The following is a 21,127-nucleotide window of genomic DNA, read 5'->3' as shown; positions in this document are numbered from 1 at the left end:
GTACTCATCGGGCCTGAAAAAAAAAAAGTTTAGTATATGAGATTTTTTAACTTTTTCCAATTGGTTCTAGATTTCTGCTCTTCCCTCAGCACAAAACACTCGCGCCTGCAGTCTTGCTTAAAATGTCTCTGTACAACTTAACCCACGCTTTGTGAGTTAGGTCACGTAAGTATTAATCTCTACGTGAGTTAACTCACACTAGTTTTCTTTCTCATTTTCCTTGTTGAAATTAATAGCTAAAGGATGAATGTTGGTGGACAGAGGTTACAAATTACAGGGCAATCCGTAAAACAAAATAAGAGGAAAACTCCATGCAAATGAACCAACTCAAAACTACATGAAATAATAATACAATTATTAATTGCGACTAGGGTTGTTTATGGTGCATATACTAAATTGAATTGAATCACATGATGCACGACAATTTACAACATCAACCTAGGGTTGGGGACACAATAAATTACAACACCAATCCGTGAAGCAAAATAAGAGGAAAACTCGATGCAAATAAACCAACCTCAAAACTACCTCAAAACTACATGAAGTAATACAACTATTACTTGCAATTAAGGTTATTCATACGCGGGTAACACTTGGGTGACATTGTGATCGGTGATATTGGTCAACTATAATGTCACAGGTGAATTTCTTCTTTCTCTTTCACAGTTTTGTTTTGTTTTGTTGTACACTTATAACTATCAATGTTACCAATCATAACGTCATCCAAATGCTATCCTTCATGCCCATAAACTAAATTGAATTGAATCACATTAACGATTTAGTTCAAATTTTAAAAAACTCTTCGAAACAACTTTGTGACGATGACCTTAAAACCTTTTAAGCAAAATGAATTTAGTCACATATTATTTGAAAAAAAAAAGATGAGAATAATCCCCATTTTCTCACCTTATTTAAGGATTCACTTTTTCGACAAAAAAAAAAGATTCACTTTCATCTACATTTTTATTTTAAGGTTAAATATATTTTTGTCCCCATAAATATATCAATTTTTCATTTTAGTCCCTCTAAAGTTTTCCATCTTCACTTTTGGTTCCTAGTTTAAAGTAAACTCATATTATAAATCATATTTTTGAATAAAATTTTTCAGAAAAATTCATAAATTATAAGAATCTCTCCAAAAAAAAAAATAGTTTTTTTTTTTAAAAACATGAATTTAATATAAATTTTTATATTTTTTACAGTTAAAAATTCATATTTAATTTGTGTATTGTTAAAAATTTCTATTTTTTTTGGAATTTATTTTACAATATTCTACACATTTCTGAACAATTTCATTAAAAAATAAAAAAAATTAATTTAAAAATAGGAACCAAAAGTAGTGATTGAAAATTTTAAAAGGATTAAAAGTTGAAAGAAAATTTTAGAAGAATTAAAATGAAAAGTTGATATATTTATAGGGATAAAAAACATACTCGCTCCCTCCGTCTCATAATATAAGAAAAAAACACATTTTCTTTGTCCCAAAATATAAGCAAAAAGAACAAACTTTTATTATATTTAATCTTGTTTTTTCAAAAAATCTCTTTTCCAAGAAAAAGTTTTGTTTATGCTCATAAAATTAAATGCAAATTACATTCAATTTTATCTCTCTTTCATTTTTTCCATAATCAATAGCCAATGAAAATTATTTTTACATCTTCCTATAAAACTTTTTCTAAAGAAAACACAAAAATATACTTCAAATTCTTATGTTTTAGTTTTTTAAATAAGTGTGATTTTTTTATTTTTTTTATTTTTTATAATTTGGGACGGAGGGAGTATTTAATAAAATTAGCTGTGAATAGATGATTGCATGTTGCTGAGAATGAGTTGTTAGTTGACTGTTCGTGTAAGAATTTTTCTCCCCTCCTTAAGAAATGGGACCACTTCGTTGAAGAATGGAAGAGTATCTCTACAAACAAACGAAGTCAAAGTAGAAAGCTAAAGCTTCTTCGTTTTTGCTTTCTTCTTCCATTTTTTGCTCGAAGATGCATAAATGAATAAGGAAATTTTATTTCATCAATTAATTAATTTCATTCAAGGCTTTCTAGCTTCATTGGTTGAACTAAGTATGGTGCTGCTGATCAATGAAGATAAGCACTTCAGGATTTATTGATCCAGGTAAAATTTCATTATATATATAGCGTTTGTAATTAATGCTGAAGATTTATAAATTCTAATTCAGTTTGAAGTTTACTTCAATTTTGTAACTCTAGAACATATATAGCTAAAAACTGTGTTTAATTATGATGATATAAAAATGAGACTAAAAATTCTGGTTCTGGTTGAAACAATCATTAGTACTTTTCATAGTTTTCGGCTAAATTCCAGATTACTCGACACCATTATCTTGGGAGGAAGAGGGACGAGACTTGTGAAACACGGACACTCTTTGGATTAGGCGTGTCCAGATGCAAGACACGCGTCTGTGTCGACACCGACACAACACATATGATTCTGTTGATGTTATTTGATTAAATTATTATTGGTGTCAACGTGTCAGTGTCCGTGTTTCATAGGATGAAACTATAAACTTCTTTTGTCAGAAGAGAGTACCATAACTGTTGACGTGTCAAAGCTTTTCAAGTCCTTCCTCTTTACTTGCTGAAAGAGTGTTTTACCTCCGTTCTAATTATAGGGTCCTTCTGAGAAAAACACGGGAATTAAGAAAGTTAATTGTTGAATTAATTTTGCTGACAATTGTTAATTGTTTTACATGTTTACCCTTTATGAAAGAGAATTAGTAGATGTTTTCAGTGAGTATTTATTATATATTGCAGAAAATTATGCAAAATAAATAGGGATATAGTGGTAAAGAAATAATCAATGTGTATTGAAATTTGAAAGGGACCTTATAAAAATAGACAAAGAAAAAACACAAAAGGGTTTTATAATTAGGGATGGATCTAGTGGTCTGTCACATAATGCAACAATAGATTAGATAGTATATCAGCAACCACATTAACTTTCACAATAACAAGGAACATCAAAGGCTACAAAGCTTAAGTGTACTAGCCCAACACAGGGCCTAATTGAAGACATAACAAAGTCTTGTGTGTACTAGTCCAATGCATGAATTGTTAGCTCGTGGACTATAAAGAAGAGATACTCCATGAGTTAGGTGTGTCCTAGTGTTGGATATGTATTGTGTCCGACACTGACACATATGATTACAATGAATTATGTAATTTTCTCAAATTATTATTGGTGTCAACCTGTCCGTGTTGTGTTCGTGTCTGAATTTGTGCTTCATAACTCTGGAGGATTCGAACAGAGAATGAGAGAATACCATTATTTTAAGAGAAAATATTAAGTGAAACCACTGGATTAAATATCATACAATAATTTACTGGTATTGTTCATATACTTAAGATGTTAAAACAAGAAACTAATTAAACATAAATGTGAAAATACTATATAGAAGTTGCATTATTTTGGAACTGCAACATAATTCACTTAACATATGAACCATTTGTTAATTCCACAACAATTTTGGTGCTGGTTTTTGCTTTTGTTTATTGCCACCAACACTTTTTGATGCCCAATTTCAGCTTAGTTGTATGTTTCTAAGAAACTTACCTGAAATACATGGGAAGGATATCATTATGCACAGATAGAGATGTCAACAGGACAAGGCAGGAGAGTGTTCGCCTGCACCCTGTCCCTGTTCGCTACATTAGTCTGTGTCCCCGTTCCCTACCTCATAGTTTTTCCGATCCTCGTCTCCGTGAACAAAAAAATATTTGACTTGTAGAAATTGTTTAGCTATGCATTACATAAAATATGTAGGCTTGGTTGTTAAGTACATCTGAATCTGACCTTTATTATCATTGGCCATCAAACAGAACTCTAACGTGGGAAATATGCTTGTAAAATATTCAAAGCGTAAAAGTCCTTCCAAGAAACAATATCCAACTGTTATAGAAGAGCGATGCCATCAATTTTCTCTGGATGATCTTAAGAAATCTACTAATAACTTTGACGAACATCTAAGAATAGGGTTAACAGAATTCAGTATAGCTTACAAAGGTTATCTCAAACATAATGGTGAAACTGATTATCCAATAGCAGTGAAACGGATGATACATATATTTAATGAATGGAAGTTCAAGAAGGAAATTGAACTCAACTGCCAGCTTCATCACCCAAATTTGACGTCTTTTATAGGATTCTGTGACCACAAGTATGAGAAAATTCTTGTGTATGAGTACATGTCCAATGGCTCTCTCTATGATCACCTACTTTTGAGGGATATGGAATCATTGTCATGGAAGAAAAGGCTAGAAATATGCATTGGAGCTGCAAAAGGACTACACTACCTTCACACTGGAGCAAAGCGCGCAATTTTTCACTGTGACATAAAGCCTCAAACCATTCTTTTAGATAAGAATATGGTACCAAAACTCTCGCATCTTGGATTTTCCTTACAAGGGAAGCTTCCTAACTCTAAGCCAAAACCAGTTGAAGTCAACATGCTTAATGGTGAGTTAATTTCTTTTATTTTTATAGTAAACACTCAAATTAGTTGTAGACTTCTGGTTGAAATTGTTGTGTATTATTTGTACGGGGACAAGTTTTACTTTTTAATAACTCTTTTTGAACTTTAATATCTTTATAATTATAATATAGGATATGATTTGAGTCTGGTTGTGCCTGAAGTGTCAACGTATTTCAAATTTCACAAATGATGTCTTTGAACGGCATTAGCCCTTTTTCTTAAAAAAATAAATAAGATTTGAGTTTTACTCAATACACTTCCTCACACTCAATACTATTGGACTTGGTGTGCGGAGTATGTTTTCAAATTGGTTCTAGTTCGTATTTATAAAATCAAATATAATGTGTGGGGCCCAAGTCTTTATCAACTATTTTCAAATCTCTTTTTATCGTAGGGCTTGAGTTTTTTCAATAACAATGATAAAACTTTGACATGTTAGTCCCTATTCCCTAAATGCCCTGGTTTTGTCATTCTAAAGAGGCATGTTCGAAAATTTTCATTCTTGAGCACTAGTTATGAAATAATTTTTTTCATAACTTTGTCAGGATCTAATTTTGGACCTTACTCTTATTTTTATAGCTTGGCTGCAGATAAATAATTACACCTTTACTCTTGTTTTTATAACTTGGCTGCAGATAATTGGTATATGCAATTTTGTCAGGAAGTCATTTTGGCCTTCACTCATAATTTTATAAGAATAAAGACTTATTTTGGCCACTAACTATTTGTTTGCGGCCCAATTTATTTCCAGACAAACCATAATACGATATTAGTCCGTGACATTTCACACGGGGGACAAATTACACCATGTGTTATAATGGGCCAATATAACATAGGGGATAATTTGTCCCAGTATGATAATGCCAAAGACTAGGGTATTATTTTTTCATCAGGGACTGAATTGGGCTACAAACAAATTGTGAGGGAACAAATTGAGTCTTTATTCTCTTTATAACATTAGGTTACATGGCAGCAAAGTATGTCCTAACCAACACTTTCACAGATAAATCTGACGTTTACTCCTTTGGTATGGTTCTACTTCAAGTAGCATGCACAAATTACAAGAATACCATCTTCGATAAGATGATCATGTTAGATGACACATATTGGTTTTCAGAAAAGTCATTTAATCCAGCTAACTTTTTGGAGAGGTTCCCAGCTAATGAGATTATTGATCCCATTCTCATGAGATTGATTGCGCCGCAATGTTTGGAAGTGTTCATGGATATCATGAAAAGATGCTTGAATATAGAACCAAATGAAAGACCAGCTATGGGTGAGGTTGAGGTCGAACTTGAGCATGCTCTGGAACTGCAGGAGGAAGCAGATTGTGGAAAAAGTAATGATGATTTTTACCTTTTTCCAAGCACCAGTTCTACCTAATTAACCACGGTAAGCTCCCATTTGGGCTGAGAATAAATTTTATGGATGTTGTGCTTCCTTTTTGGCTTGCTGCTAAATACAATTCTTGGAAGGAAAAAAGGAAAGAAAAAGAAAATGCATACTCTCCCTACGTTACATTCTTGTTACGACAAGAATTTCAATTTTGATTCGACAATGGTATAGTGTCAAAGAGAAGATTAAGAGTTCTAGTAGTGACTATCAAAAGCTAGATCAATGAAGGAAAAAATGTCATCGACAATATGTGAGCGTCGACAAGATGAAGGAGGAGTTAGATGGTGTCGGATGGATGGTTCAGGATCAAGACGAAACACACAAGGTCAAGAACGACAAATGCAATGCAAGACTGATATATCTTGGTTGGAAAGTTATTTTTCACCCCATGAGGAATGATCCTAAACTGTTATTTTTTTTCTCTTTATTTTTTATTTTGTTCATAGCAATTATAAATTGGCTAAATTTTCGGTTTCTTAATTTTTTTTATAAAGAAAAATTTAGATATTGGATATGGAACATTTTTGTATAATTTTGAATTTAAGTCCAAGTCAGAACATGTGTAAATTAAAGGTCCATGCCTTGCTTCTATTTCCATAATAAAAGGTGTGATTGACTCAAGACTTGAAAGAAACTAATTGATGAAATGAAACTTTCGTACTCATGCTTCTTACAGCAAAATGGACTAAGTCAAAAACGAAGAAGCTTCAATTTTCTACTTTGATTTGATTTGTCTATAGTCTATACTACTCTACTCCTTGAATGAAATGGTGGTACCATTCCTAAGGTTCAATTTGGAAGGGAGATTAAGATTTTTTTTTTAATAAAAAATTACCATAATACATGATCATATAACAATTCAATCACATTGTATTCATTTTTAATAACATTTTATAGTATACTTACTTTATGTAAGAAATATTATATTTGGTGATTAAAACATTAGTAAATTAAAATAAATTTTATCACATTTAATTGTCGACTTAAAAACACTTTGGAAATTTTTCGAGTTTTTGTTGCTTCATTTGATAAAAATATGAAATTTTAACATGATTTCTAGTGCCAACAACATTTTCTTTTTATTGCGTAAAAAAAGATTTTCTTTTAATTAGAATTTTTTTTATGGTGGCCGGGGTTTGAACTCCGAACCTTGCATATTTTATGCATTGTCCACAACAACTGAGTTAAGCTCACGAGGACAATTTTTTTTTTTTTTTAAGATTAAATCAAAATCTTCAAAGTGTTTAAAACAACTAATATTTAATGAATCTTGATAAATTAAATAAATTTTGTTGAAATGTAATAATATAAATTTATTTGTGGGACCTATTTAATAATTTCTCTTGAGATGCTGGATTGGAGAAAATTAATGCTTATTAAATATTACGTAAAATTAATGATTTAGATGCCGGAAACACGTTTAAGCATCCAATTTAGGGTGCAAAGGCTTGAACCTAAATAAAATGACATACAAGCCATTACTTTGGTTTAGTTTAACACGTGTGATCCAAATTTCTGAAAGAGTAGACAAATGGATAAATAGAGAGAATTGAGACTTGGTCGTTTTTATCTCGAAGAAGCATGAATAAGCAACTTTCATCATATACCATTTTCTATAAACAATAAGCTTCCAAGATTCCTTCCTTCAACAAAGTATTGAGCTAATTCCTTTGCTGATCATGGACGATAGCACATGAGGATTGAACTTGCAGGTAAAATTTAATCTATTTTGTCTTTTTTTGGTACACCACATATTGCAATGTTTTTACCAAATGACTTATTATATCTTATGCTAATTCCTATGACTTATTATATCTTAGGATTGGTATTTATGTACCTCTGAATGTGAACCTTGATCATTGGCTATTAAACAAAAATATTATGGGAAATATGCCTGTAAAATACTCAAACCATAAAAGTTCATCCAGGAAGCAGCAATGTCCAACATCTATAAAAGAACTATGCCATCAATTTTCTCTTGAAGATCTTAAGAAATCAAGCAATAACTTTGATGAAACTCGAAAACTTGGACAATCACTATACAGTATAGTGTACAAAGGTTATCTCAAACATAATGGTGAAAATGAGTATCCAGTAGCATTGGAGAGGATGACACTTAGATTGGGCGATTGGATGTTCAAGAAGGTAATTGAACTCCACAGCCAACTTCATCACCCTAATTTGATATCTTTAATAGGATTCTGCGACGAGAAAGATGAGAAAATTATAGTGTATGAGTACATGTTCAATGGTTCTCTCTATGATCACTTATGTTCAAGGGATCTAGAATCACTCTCATGGAAGAAAAGGCTTGAAATATGCATTGGAGTTGCAAGAGGACTACACTATCTTCACACCGGAGCAAAGCGCGCAATTTTTCACTGTGATATAAAGCCTCAAACAATTCTTTTAGATAACAAAATGGTACCAAAACTCGCACAACTTGGAATTTCCTTGCAAGAGAAGCGTTCTAAATCAAAGCCAACAATGATTAAACTCGACAACGATGAACTCCACAACATTATTGGTAATTTGTTTTCTTTTATTTTTAGAGGAAGCATTGAAATTAGGTATAGAATTCTGGTTTAAACTGTTGTGTGCATCATTAGTAGGATGAAAAACATCACATTTTTATTATTATTTTTTTAAAGTTTTTTCGTTTTTGTAATGTAGAATTTGAGTTTTTCTTAATACACCTTCTCACGCCTGGTACTAATGGACTGACTTGGTGCAATGAAAACGATAAAGCTTAGACATGATAGTCCCTAAATGCCCAGATTTTCTCCTTCTTAAAAGACCAAAATATTTGAATATTTCCATTCTCAAACACTAATTATGAAAGAAATTTATTGAATAACTAAAATGGTATATGCAAGTTTTGTCGATAATTTCTGACGTTAAGTTACACAAAATGGTTTTATTGACAGGTTCGACTGGCCATGGATACATGGCGCCAGAGTGTGTCCGAACCAATACATTCACAGATAAATGTGATGTTTATTCTTTTGGTATGGTTCTAATTGAAGTAGCAGGCACAAATTATAAGAATACTATCTTTGATAAGATGGTCATGTTAGAGAACAAAGATCGGTTTTTAGAAAAGTCATCGAATCCAGCTAACTTTTTGGAGAGGTTCCCTGCTGATAAGATTATTGATCCCATTCTCATGAGATTAATAGCGCCGCAATGTTTGGCAGTGTTCATGGATATCATGAAAAGATGCTTGAATATAGAACCAAATGAAAGACCAGCTATGGGTGAGGTTGAGGTCGAACTTGAGCATGCTCTAGCACTGCAGGAGGAAGCAGATTGTGGGAAAAGTAATGGTGATTTTTAACTTTTTCCAACCATCAATTCTACCTAGTTAACCACTGTAAGCTTCCAATTTGGGATGAGAATAAATTTTATGGATTCCTTTTTGCTTGCTGCTAAATACAATTCTTGGAATGAAAAAGAAAATGTATACTTTCCCTACGTTACATTCCTGTTAAGAGTTCTAGTAGTGACTATCAAAAGCTAAAACAATGAAGTAAAAACATGTTGTCGACAATATGTGATCGTCGACAAGATGAAGGTGGTCAAGGATGACAATGGCAAGACTGATGTATGTTGCTTGGAAGTTATTTTTCAGCGGATGAGGAATGTCCATAAACTGTTTTCTTCATGAAATTTAGAAATTGGAAAGATTTTCGGTTTCTTAACTTCCTTTGATAAAAGAAAATTTTAGATATTGGATAGGTAACATTTTGGTATAACTTTTAATTGGGGGCTTCTATGGTGAAGTCAGAAAATTGACTTTTTTGAAAAAGTTATTTTGTTTAGTCAATAGTATAACTGCCGATATCATGTTAGTTATTGTCCTGCCAGTAAACCACTCTAAAACTAAACTTTACCTTATTACAAATTAGTACTCATACAAAATATTAAGGGGAATTTCTATCTTAGTGCATAATTTGGAATCTATGTTTAATTTTGATTTAATCAGGGACACTATTGCAATAAGTTATGGGCAAATGTGCTATACACCATATAATCTGACGTGACATGGATTAAATACATAAATGCTCAATAATTGATCATTTAAATTCACCAAAAAAATTATTTTCATGACTTCACCATAAAATTTTCCCTTTTAATTTGCTTCCATTTCCGTAAAAAAGATGTGATTGACTAGAGACTTGAAAGAAACTAATTGTTGAAATGAAACTTTCGGATGAAGCTTTAAATTTCTACTTTGACTTCATTTGGCTATAGTCTACAACTACTTTCCTTCCATGAAATGGTCCTATTTATAAGGTTTTAATTTGGAAGGGAGATCAAGAGAGTTTTGAAAGACTAAATTTATATTGCAACATATATTTAAGAATTATTTTTTAGGAGATATATTTAAGATTTTTAAAAATTGAATGAATACAATGATATATAATCATATAACAATTCATTTACACTTCATTCATTTTTAGTAACATTTTATTGCATGATGGTCGAATTCAGGTGAGTGTATCAAATCTTTTATCAAGTAATAAAGTGTGAGTAGAGTATCATATCACATTATTTGAGAACAAGAAATTAAATAAACACAAAGAGGGTAAAGAGGTTTGCAATTTAGTCTGCTTGCGGCAAAGTAAGAGTTTAGGGGTTAACCTGATTTTGATTGCAGAATGTTAGCAGCGGTTAGACTTTTTCAAATTTCTTCTATTCATTCGTTGGAATTATCTAACAGTTAAGCCTTATTCAATTTTTAGCATTTTATTATGTATGTGATGAGTTTGTGGAATTTTACTACCTACCAGCTGCCAAGTTGCACCTGCTGATCACACGAGTATGTACATGTGGGATTTTACTCTCGCAGAGATTTTAGTCTTTAGAGTTGTCAGTCTTATAAGAAGATAAACTTACGCGCGTAGAGATACGTGTAGGCATCTTACTTTCTCAGAGGTATTTGAAACAATAACAAATATTAAGGTTCCAAAATTCTCATTGTCCTAAAGGAACCCTAGTATACTGAATCTTAGAAGGACATCAACAAACTCTCCCTCTCGGTAGTTCTACAAATGGGCATCCCTATCTCGTCTACCTTACCAAGATTGAAAGAATTGAAGAATGAAGTAATTGGGCTGATTTAATTCACGAAGTCACTACGTTTCGCTAATTATTGTACTCTTATCTTAGTTACTTCCTGATTAAGGTTGGTATGCACCAATATTAGGAATGTCACCTTCCTAAATACCATTATCTCAGGGTGGTTCACTTCAAAGGAGACAAATCTTACGCATGACAATAAATTAAATAGGATTAAAAAAATAACTGAATAATTACTTTAAATTAAATAAAATATCCAACAAACAGAATAGAGGTTCATCTTAGAACCTTAGCCTAATTTTTTTTTTGTTACTCATGATAACTAAAGACAAATTACAAAAAAAAATTAACATACCCTAGAGACTTGGAGTGAGGAGAGAAACACCTCCTTTGAAGCTCCTAGTGCTTGCCTTTCTCTTGAACCGCTTCGTTCTGAATGAGGAATTATGAATGGTATTTATAGGGAGAATTTCCACCTGAAGTTGGACTTAAAACTCTGATTTTTCCCCCTTAAAAGTAGCAAAAAGCAGTTCTATGGTGCATGGTTAGGCGCCCAAGTGTATTTTTTGCAATACTCGAGGCGCCTGACATTTACTCAAGGCGCTCAAGTGCAATTTTCTGCACACTTGGGGCGCCTAGCCCATACTCGGGGAACCTAGGCATGCTCGGGGTGCCCCATTGTATTTTCAAGCACGTAAATGCTTGTTTCTTCGTCTTTTTGGGTGTTTGCTTCCGTATACGATGTATTGGGACTTGGGAACCAAATTTTTCCTTTTGTATTGTCTTCTGAGGCTTCTTGAATCTTCAATCATGATCTTCCCAAAGTCTTCAAAATTCTTGCTTTGTCAATTTGCATGATTTCTTCGGTAATTAGGTCAAAACACCCTATAATTGCTATGTTTAGGGAAAAGTAGGATTACATGACACAAATATAGAAAATTTTACGAAATGTCTCGAAATCGTATGCAATTGATCTAATACTCTTCTATTCTCGTTGAAAAATCAACTGAAAAATATGCTAAGAATAACGTAAGATGACCGATCATCATATACTTAATTTATATGATAGATCAAAAAAAAAAAAACATCTGTAGATTTTAATAAATTTTAGAGTTAAATATATATTTAGTCCCTGTAAAATTGAGACCTTTTAAGTTTAATCCATACTTAATTTTAATAGGTCTTTTAGTCCCTAATTTTTTTTTCTGCACTGAATATTAGTCCCTACTCAATTCAAATTTGTTTAATTTATACTTAAACTCTTAAGTTTTTAACAATTTTTTGCAGACTTGTTTAGAACATTAATAAAAGTTCCTTCGCGAAAAATTATCGCAAAATTTGATTTCTACATCCAGATTTTGTTACTTTTTATCTTTAAGTTTTGCGGTTTGAAAAAATTCATATTTAATTTGTTTCATGTTAGAAATTCTAAATTTTAGTAAATGAACCTTTCATAGTGTTATAAATTTGTCTCAAAAAAATCATTCAAAAATTTAAGAGTTTAAGGATAATTAAATAAACTTTGTTTTAACAGGTACTAAAATTGTCACTAATTTTTTATATAGGGATTAAAAAAACTATTAAAATTAAGTAAGGATTAAACGTAGAAGTTATCAATTTTATAGGGATCAAAAACCTATTTAACCCTATATTTTATCATATTTAAATTGTAAACTTTATTTTTGAGATGATTTTTTAACTGTAAACTTAAAAACGCTATTGTTTCTTATAAGTTTATCACATCAGGAAAAAAAAATTAAACAAACAACACTAAGAGGAATATTTTTTAGAAATACACTAAGATAAATATTGTTCGAAGGAAACAAATTGATTTAAAAAAATGTAACCAGTTCCCTTGAAAAAAGGAAAAAACAAAGCACAAAAAGATAATCAATAATGAATAAAAATGCAACTGATTTCACACTGATACTCTCAATAATGAACCAAATGAAAAACCAATAATGGGTGACGTTGAGGTTGAATACAATTCTTGGAATAACAAAGAAAAGGAAAAGAAAATATATCCTTTTCAAATTTTCCTGTTACAACGATTTCAATTTTAATTTGACAAATATTTATGATAGTGTCAAAGAAAAGATTAAAAGTTTTGGTAGTGACTATCAAAAGTTACATCAATGAAGTAAAAACACATTGTCGACAATATGTGGACATTGACAAGATGATGGTGGTGTCAAATGGAAGATTTCAAGATCAAGACCAAACACACAAGTGAAGATGAACATTGTTCTAGAATCTTGAAGATGAAATCGAGAAAAATTAACTGAGAATTAACAATTAACAATCCATGGTTGATTTGTTAGAATTAAGCTAAAAACCAATTACTTGGTCTGCAAGTAAACTCTTATATTCACTTATTTTGTTATGCTTAACACCTTCCCTAAAGCTGAACATGGTAGATACTTAATGTAATTGTTAATATTCTTGTTGCTGAACAGATATGATGAGATGTATATTTGATGATGTATATATAATGTGATGTATGTGATATGATAAGTACACTTTGATTAGTTATACAACGTGATAACTTATATGAGAATATGTGACAGGGAAGTACTATTGAATAAGTCATAATGTGTGTCATTAAGGGTAAGTCCAATGTTTAATAGCCTATAAGGAGTAGGCCAACTTTGAATTGTCCATAAGGGCATAATTAACTTTGAACTGTCCTTAAGGACATAGCCAACTTTAAATAATTAATTAACAAGGACTAGACTAATCTTGAGTTGTTTTGAGATGCATAACTTTGTTTGAGATAATTGTGTTGATGGCTGACTTCCACTGAATTTTCTTTTTCATGAATCTGGTTTGGTTTCTAGTGTACCATATAGAGTGAATGATGTTAATTATGCTAGCTTTAATGACCATTTTGCATTAATGAGTGAAACTTCTGTTACAGTTACTCAAAATGTTCTCTGCAAAGTTAACTTTGTAGGGAAATGTTCAAGATGCTAGCAAGCCAAGCCCAGATTTTCAAAGTTAAGTATGTTGGAAGATTTAAGCCTTTTAAATTCAACTGATAATGTTGAATGAATCAATTAACAATGAGAAGCCTTTTAAATATATATCAGACATCTGCATATGTAAGATTTAATAATAATAATTAAAGAAACCACAAAAGCACAATCAAGTTATCATGAATTTTAAATTAAAAACAAATTTTGAATATTATGTAAATCACACAAAAAATTATGTTCTCATTATCATGAAGTAAACATGACTCTTTGAATCATGCATTTTAATCACAAATAATACCACCAACTATATGCGTGAACCACCAACAAATCTTAAAAAGAATATATCTTCTTAATTGTTCATGCATTAAATATCACTCTTTGAGTCATGCATGACATGTGAAAATGAATATTATATATTAGAAATATAAAGTCATTATAAATTAAACCACTATTACATTTATATATCTATTATCTATCAAATAAATCCTTTAAAAAATATAAATGTGTAAATACTTATATAAAAATTTAAAATGTTAATTATTCTTTTTGTCTCACATCTGTCTTCATCTATAATAAAAATTATCTATTAACATATGCTATTTTATAAAATTTATCTATTAACATATACTATTCTTAAAAATTTAGTGGTCTTGTAAATATTTTTATATGATATTATATCTTACTAAAAAAAAATACATGATTCTCTTTAAGTATGGGGCTTTAAGAGGTCTCTCATCCTGGCCGTTCTAAGAGTAAACTATAGTCGAAACAAAACTCTGTTAAAATAACTTTATTTTCATTATATGACATAAGAAGATCATAAAACTTAAGAGAATATCATCAATAATCAACAACATTGACAACATGTTTTCCTACTAATTTGTTTGATTAGATGATATTAAAAATATGTAGGAAACTCGAGGGTGAGAGGGGTAAAAAGTCACAGGCATAAGGAAGAAATATACGATACTCTGAAAGTAATATCAGTATAAGATTAATAAAGGATCAAATGAATTTTACACATGGTCTTGTTAAAGGATTTTATTGGGCTAACGTACTCTTAGAATACATTATTAAACCATACTAAGCGAGTAAAGTCTCCCGCTTATAAATACATTTTTAGACCATATTTCATCTAACATAAAATTCTCAACACCACCGGCTAAGTATATATAACCAGCCTTCCTAGTGTGGAAATTTTTTCAATGCATAATAAAATGCAGAAAATATACTGCTAACTTTACCCCAATTTATAAGACCCTTTGACGTTTTTTAAGCTTGTAAAAAAAGTTGTAGTGTGTTTAATATGTATAAGTGCATTTAGTATTGAATTTTCATATTCTAAAATAAATTAATGAAATTAATTAAGAGATATATTTCGAAAAAATAATAGATGCATCTAAAAATTTAGAGAATCTTCATATTTATGGGCAAAGACTACAAGAATTTTGATTATTATTGGCGGAACAAATCCCTCAGTAGTGTATCAAATCCCTCAAGTAATACACATTACTGACAGAATCTATAACGAAAACGATCCCTCAGTAATACTGGCGTCAGTAATGTTACTGGCAGAATTTTCCCTCAGTAATGTAGTGGGTGATCTGATGAAACATTAGGGATTATTCCGTCAGTAATTACTGGCGGAAAACTTTCCGTCAGTAATTGCTGAGGGAAAATTGCATTGTGAGAACTACCTTCTCATTACTGAGGGAAAATTCCGCCAGTAATGTTTACACAGATATGCATTATTGACAGAAATTTCCCTCAGCAATGTATTTCACACTTTTTTTTTATGATCCCTTCCAACTTTTTAATTTTAATTAAAGAAATAAAATTAATTAAACACAAATAAATTAAAGAAATAAAATTTTAATTTAATAAGTTTCAAATTAATTAGACGATATATCATCGTAATATTAGTGCAATAAATAAATAGTTTTCTTACAAAATCATAAATATTTCAATAATATTCGTCCAATCTAAAAAAACTAACGGAATAAACTAATTATCATAATATTCTAGCAAATTTGATTTTGATCTCCCTCCCAAGTCCTAACATAAAATCCTTGAAAATTCTTGCCTCTGGATGTGTAGCAAATCAAGTGCTTCAACTCTTCTTGATTAAATGTTGCTTGAGCTTTAAATGTCAATTAACATGTTACCGATGATTATGGAAAACAAAGAAGTGAAACAAGAAATTAATATGCAGAGTTTCAATCAACACCAAAATATTATTTTTTTATGGTATGATTAAACTCATTAATTTGCTTAGGAGCACCAATCCACAATATCAGAATTCAGATATATAGATAGATGTCATGCAACGAATTCAATTGCACACACATAAAAGAAATGTAATTCAATTGCATACAGATCATATAAAAGAACAAGAGTATCTCTATGTAACAGTTGAGTATATGCACCACGCACGGGCTCGCACACACACACTATGAAAACAACATCAACTACTTTAACAATTAAAACTTAAAAGGCTAGGAAAAACTCGCATATAAGCTTTCATTTCTTGTAGTCAATTCGAACAAAACCAACCATATTCATCAACTTTTCTACACTCATTTGTGTGTCTTGAAAATCATGGAATCATAGGGAGAAAGATCATAGATGTAAGCAAGAGAGCAAACATAAGAGTACTCATCTGGGAGATACTCATAGAGATCCATATTGGAATGAATATATTGATTAAAAGATGATGAATGAGTACAATAGTGTTCCTATATATAGAGATTAGTTTGAGTAATTAACTCTAACTAACTTCTAACCAAACTACTAACTCTAGTTTACTTATCAACTAACTATAGTTGATTACAATTACTCTAATCTAACTACCTTAACTAACTACACATAACTTCCAACTATTTTAACAGCCTCCCTCAAACTCAAAATGGGGAAACTCACCAATTTGAGCTTGGAATACAATGAAAGTACAATTGGAATTTATTGGAATTTATATACTATAAAAGACTAAGTGAAACAGGGGTGTAAGCTAGTAAAAGACACGAAATAACTGTGAAAAAACAGCAAATCCCACATTGAAGCCTAATGATTTTGAGGAATCCCATGCCTAAATGAAAATTGTACCTTTGTTGTAATCAGATATGCTCTTGAATGATTTAGGCATCCATTTAATCTCTAACTCCCTTAGTCCATATATAGGAACCCTCTTTAACTTGGTGCAATCAGATATGCTCAATCTACAACGATAAGGTATGATTTACCACCCACGGCATTTCACATGGGAAAGGTTAATCATTTTCCACCATGGGAAAGTTGGATTCAATTATTAGATTAAGTGAAGAACATATTCTTAACATGCTCTCTCAACACTAGATTTTTCTTCACACTATCTTCCAATAATTTAAAAATTCTGAAATTTAATTTTAAGAAATTAAAAAAATCGAAAAAAATTCAGATAATTTTTTTTTAATTCTGTAATTCATTTATTGAATGTTAGAATTTTTTTTCAAAATATTTTCTTAGAAAAATAAAAAACTTCAATTTCAAAATATTTTTTTTAGGATTTTTATTTTATTTTTCAGAATATCTTATTTTATTATGAAATTAAAAAATATATTCTTTTAGAAAAATAAAAACTTATCTTAGTTTCCAAAATTTTATTTTTATTGCAATAATTTTATTTTTTTCAAAAAAAAAATTCTAACATTCAATAAATGAATTACAGAATTTAAAAAAAAAAATCTGAATTTTTTTTATATTTTTTTAATTTCTGAAAAATTAATTTTCAGAATTTTTAAATTGTTGGAAGATAGTGTGAAGAAAAATCTAGTGTTGAGAGAACATGTTAAGAATATGTTCTTCACTTAATCTAATCATTGAATTCAACTTTCCCATGGTGGGAAAGGATTAACCTTTCCGAACACACACCATCAATAAAACTTTTAATTTAGGAAAACCATTTGTTGAGCATACCATTTTCTTTCCAACAAACATTTGCCAACAACTTACGTACTTCAAATTAGGAAGCCTCTCTAAGGTTACCATTGGATCTTCCACAAGCTTACAACCCCATAGAGTTAACTTTGAAAGTTGTGGAGGAAATAGTTTCGCTTCTGGAAAACTTTTAATTCTTGCCTCTACATTTAGTTTGTGAAGTGAAGGACAGCCTAACAACAATTTTTGGACATCCACTGCTTGATGAGGGAATCAAAGCAACTTACTTTTTAAGCACAATGATTCTATACACTCCAATTTTTTATCGAACAAACTGAAACTTACGACGAAGTTTTGAAAATACCTTGGATCGTTCAATACCAATTTTCTCAGCTTTTTCAATTTGAAAAAATCTTTTACCTCACATTGATTGGCTGAAAAATTTATTAGTGTTTGCAAGTCGATAAGAGTGTCAAGTTGCAAGATGCCTGAAACGTTTCTACTCCATTTTGGAAGATATAAATGCCTCAAATTTTCCAACTTGCATAGTATTTTTGAAATTTTTACTATCGAATCCCAACTTAATTCATCAATGGTTTTGTAAATTTAGCCTTTGCAAATTACTAAGTTATAGTGTAGAAGGAAAAACTTAAGCGAAAATAGAGTTCCAATTTCTCTACAATGATTGACCCTTTAACTCTTAACTCCTTCAACATCTAGACTCTTAATAATTTGAATTCGTCAATAACACATGTATCATACCCCAATTTTTGACCTAAGGTCCACATTCATACGCCTTACCCCGATCAATCCCTGATTTTTCAGTGAAAAATTCAGCAAAAAGATATTTTAAAATACCTCATTTTGGTTCCAAATCGGGCCCTCTTCTCTCGGTCTTTAATCAATTATTTCCATCTTTTATTCTTAAATTAATCCCTATTTTATTTTATTTTTAATTTTCTTTTTTAATCAACATTTCTTTTAATTTTAGATAAGTTTAAGAGTCAAGTCTGCATAGTTATCTTTTTATTATTTTTGTTATTTGATAAAATCCAAAAAAAGGCCTGTCACGCGTGCATTAGTTCCAATCCAGCAACAGCTCATATGCAAGCAATTTACCAGGAGCAGAATCACGCTCCTCTCATCCTAATACAAGCACAAATTCTGCATCCTCCAACAAACCCTAAGTCCAAACCATGACACTATAAATAACATCTGCAATTCATCAGCAGAGGGGGCCCCGAAATTCATAGAACAGAGAACCAAAAAACGGCCAAATTCATCAGAAAAGCGTGAACCCGCAACATCAGTAACACGCACAAAAATTCCCAATTTCAATAGCCAAAATTCATCGCAAAATTCCATTGAGAAACATAGTTATACGCATAGACCTACAAACTCAAACCAACAGTCTCACAAAATCATTCAATCATCAACAACAAGCAAAGCCCAGCATCAATCAACAAGAACCTGCAACATTCAAACCAAAAATTCCAAACCAAATCCAACACGTCCAGAACCTCAAACCAAACAAATCCACTACGAAAGGTAGTTAGATCTAGGACTTTCTATTTTGTTTTTTGTTTGTCTTCTTTTAATATAGGAAAAAATCAAAAAAAAAAAAGAAAAAGAACAGAGAAAGAGAAAGCCGGAGAGAAGCAGATCAGACGCGAGAAGCAAGCATCACGAAAACGGACCAGGATTATAAGCACCGCGTCGCAGATCGAAGAGAAAGAAAAGGTATAATTTCGCGTCACTTAGATCTAGGGCTTTAAGGTTCGGTTTTAAAGTTTTTGAGGTTAGAAACAACAATAAAAACGAGAAAAGGAGTATACTTAACTCCGGCGCGGCGGCGAAGCCGCGATGGCTCGCCGGCCACCGCGCTGGAACTCACTCCACCACCCATTCTCCAATCGGAAAAGATGAATAAAGAGAAAGGAAGAGAACAGAGAGTTTAAAGAGAGATGGGGAGTTAGAGAGAGAAATGAATTGCAAAAATGAACAAAAAGTCTTACACCCTATATATATGTCCCCTTTGAACCGGTTTGGTTTTCCTAGAACCGACCAAGGACTTGAACCAATCTGGCCCCAACCTGTCCTCTAAGTCCAATTCCGAAATTGTTCTTCGGCCCAACTCTCTGCTGTTTTATTTTCTGCTTGTTGTTTGCATCTACCTGAATACTGTTGCACCCCTACCTTGTGATTAAACCCCATTTTATTTTAAGTCTTGCATGCATTTTATTTTATTATGTTAACATTGCATTTGGTTGATGTAAATAATTAGAATGTAATCTAGGGTTGATGTAAATAATTTATTTTTTTCTTGTCATTTACTTTTCCGCAGACTTTAGAATGTATCATAGGCTTTTATGTAATAGTCGTAGATGCATGGGTGCGTGTGTGGGTGTATGCTGTATTTTTATGCTTTTTAGTTTAGGGTCACTACTAAGTACCTACGCTTTTACCTTTTTGCTCCGTTAGTTTTAATTTTAGTTATTATTCAAAAAAACAACAAAAACATGCAAATAACAAAAATCACAAAAAAACCTTTTTTTTACAATAAACCTTGATCCTAAGTCAAGTGGTCGTTTATTTTATTTTATTTTCTTAATCAAACTTCAATCAATCTAATCATACTTTGAGTCCATTTTCTTTAATATAAAAAATACAAACAAGCTTATTTTGCCACTTGCTTTTATTTTTAAAAACCTTTTTCAAAACTAATAAAAAGCACACAACCAATCAAACTGACAATTTCTACCCCGAACTACGAGATTTTAATCCTTCACGGGTACGTAGGCAGAGGACCATGTCCTTCCAAACAATAAAAAATGTAGATATTTAGGTCTTTATTTTTCCACTTTAGTTCTTCTTTTCAAAATAAGCAAGCAAGTTATAGCACGGAAATTGAATAAAAACCAAGAGGTTCCCGTAGAGTACTACGGACATAAAGGGTGCTAATACATTCCCTTTTTGTAACTAACCCCCGAACCCTAAATCTTTTCAAAATGGGGTAGTGAATCAAAAGCTAATCAAATAGCATTGATCTCTGAAAAATGACGCGACAACATGTAACTAGTGCTTCTGTCATACCCCAATTTTTGACCTAAGACAGCACTGACACGTGTCATTTAGCTCCACCGGTCTCAGCCTTTCGAGCAAAAAAAAAATCGGCAGGGAGGTATTTTAAAATACCTCATAGTTGATTCCGAGTCGGGCCCTCTTCTCTCAATTTTCATTTAATTTTAATTTCCATCTTTTATTA

At 31.3% G+C, this 21,127-nt stretch overlaps 2 protein-coding genes across 3 annotated transcripts; both read left to right on the top strand.

The window, feature by feature from the left end:
* Nucleotides 1-1,822: 1,822 nt before the first annotated feature.
* On the top strand, nt 1,823-6,493 carry LOC25497583 (receptor-like protein kinase ANXUR2). Of its 2 annotated transcripts, none has more exons than XM_024770546.2 (3): nt 1,823-2,121; nt 3,846-4,482; nt 5,547-6,493. In XM_024770546.2, the coding sequence occupies exons 2-3, from the start codon at nt 3,864-3,866 to the stop codon at nt 5,879-5,881; spliced, it is 954 nt and encodes a 317-aa protein (XP_024626314.1). In that variant the 5' UTR covers nt 1,823-2,121; nt 3,846-3,863; the 3' UTR covers nt 5,882-6,493. The 2 variants fall into 2 exon arrangements, with proteins under 2 accessions (XP_024626314.1, XP_013447651.1); XM_013592197.3 differs by having other exon boundaries at nt 1,825-2,121; nt 5,502-6,493.
* Nucleotides 6,494-7,391: 898 nt separating this feature from the next.
* Nucleotides 7,392-9,594, top strand: LOC25497582 (receptor-like protein kinase FERONIA). Its single transcript, XM_013592196.3, has 3 exons — nt 7,392-7,605; nt 7,714-8,420; nt 8,821-9,594. Exons 2-3 carry the CDS (start codon nt 7,775-7,777, stop codon nt 9,228-9,230), a joined length of 1,056 nt encoding a protein of 351 aa, XP_013447650.1. The 5' UTR covers nt 7,392-7,605; nt 7,714-7,774; the 3' UTR covers nt 9,231-9,594.
* The last annotated feature ends 11,533 nt before the right edge of the window (nt 9,595-21,127 follow it).

Source organism: Medicago truncatula, chromosome 7 (genome assembly GCF_003473485.1).
Source record: "Medicago truncatula cultivar Jemalong A17 chromosome 7, MtrunA17r5.0-ANR, whole genome shotgun sequence".
Classification (NCBI taxonomy): Eukaryota; Viridiplantae; Streptophyta; class Magnoliopsida; order Fabales; family Fabaceae; genus Medicago; species Medicago truncatula.
This window is presented reverse-complemented; position numbering and strand designations above follow the sequence as displayed.

Bases quoted from the DNA above. Each gene is read 5' to 3' on its own strand.
- LOC25497583 (XM_013592197.3), top strand. From the start codon at position 3,864: ATGCTTGTAAAATATTCAAAGCGTAAAAGTCCTTCCAAGAAACAATAT. The intron at 4,483-5,501 runs GTGAGTTAATTT...ACACTTTCACAG, and splicing joins TGAAGTCAACATGCTTAATG to ATAAATCTGACGTTTACTCC.
- LOC25497582 (XM_013592196.3), top strand. From the start codon at position 7,775: ATGGGAAATATGCCTGTAAAATACTCAAACCATAAAAGTTCATCCAGG. The intron at 8,421-8,820 runs GTAATTTGTTTT...TTTTATTGACAG, and splicing joins TGAACTCCACAACATTATTG to GTTCGACTGGCCATGGATAC.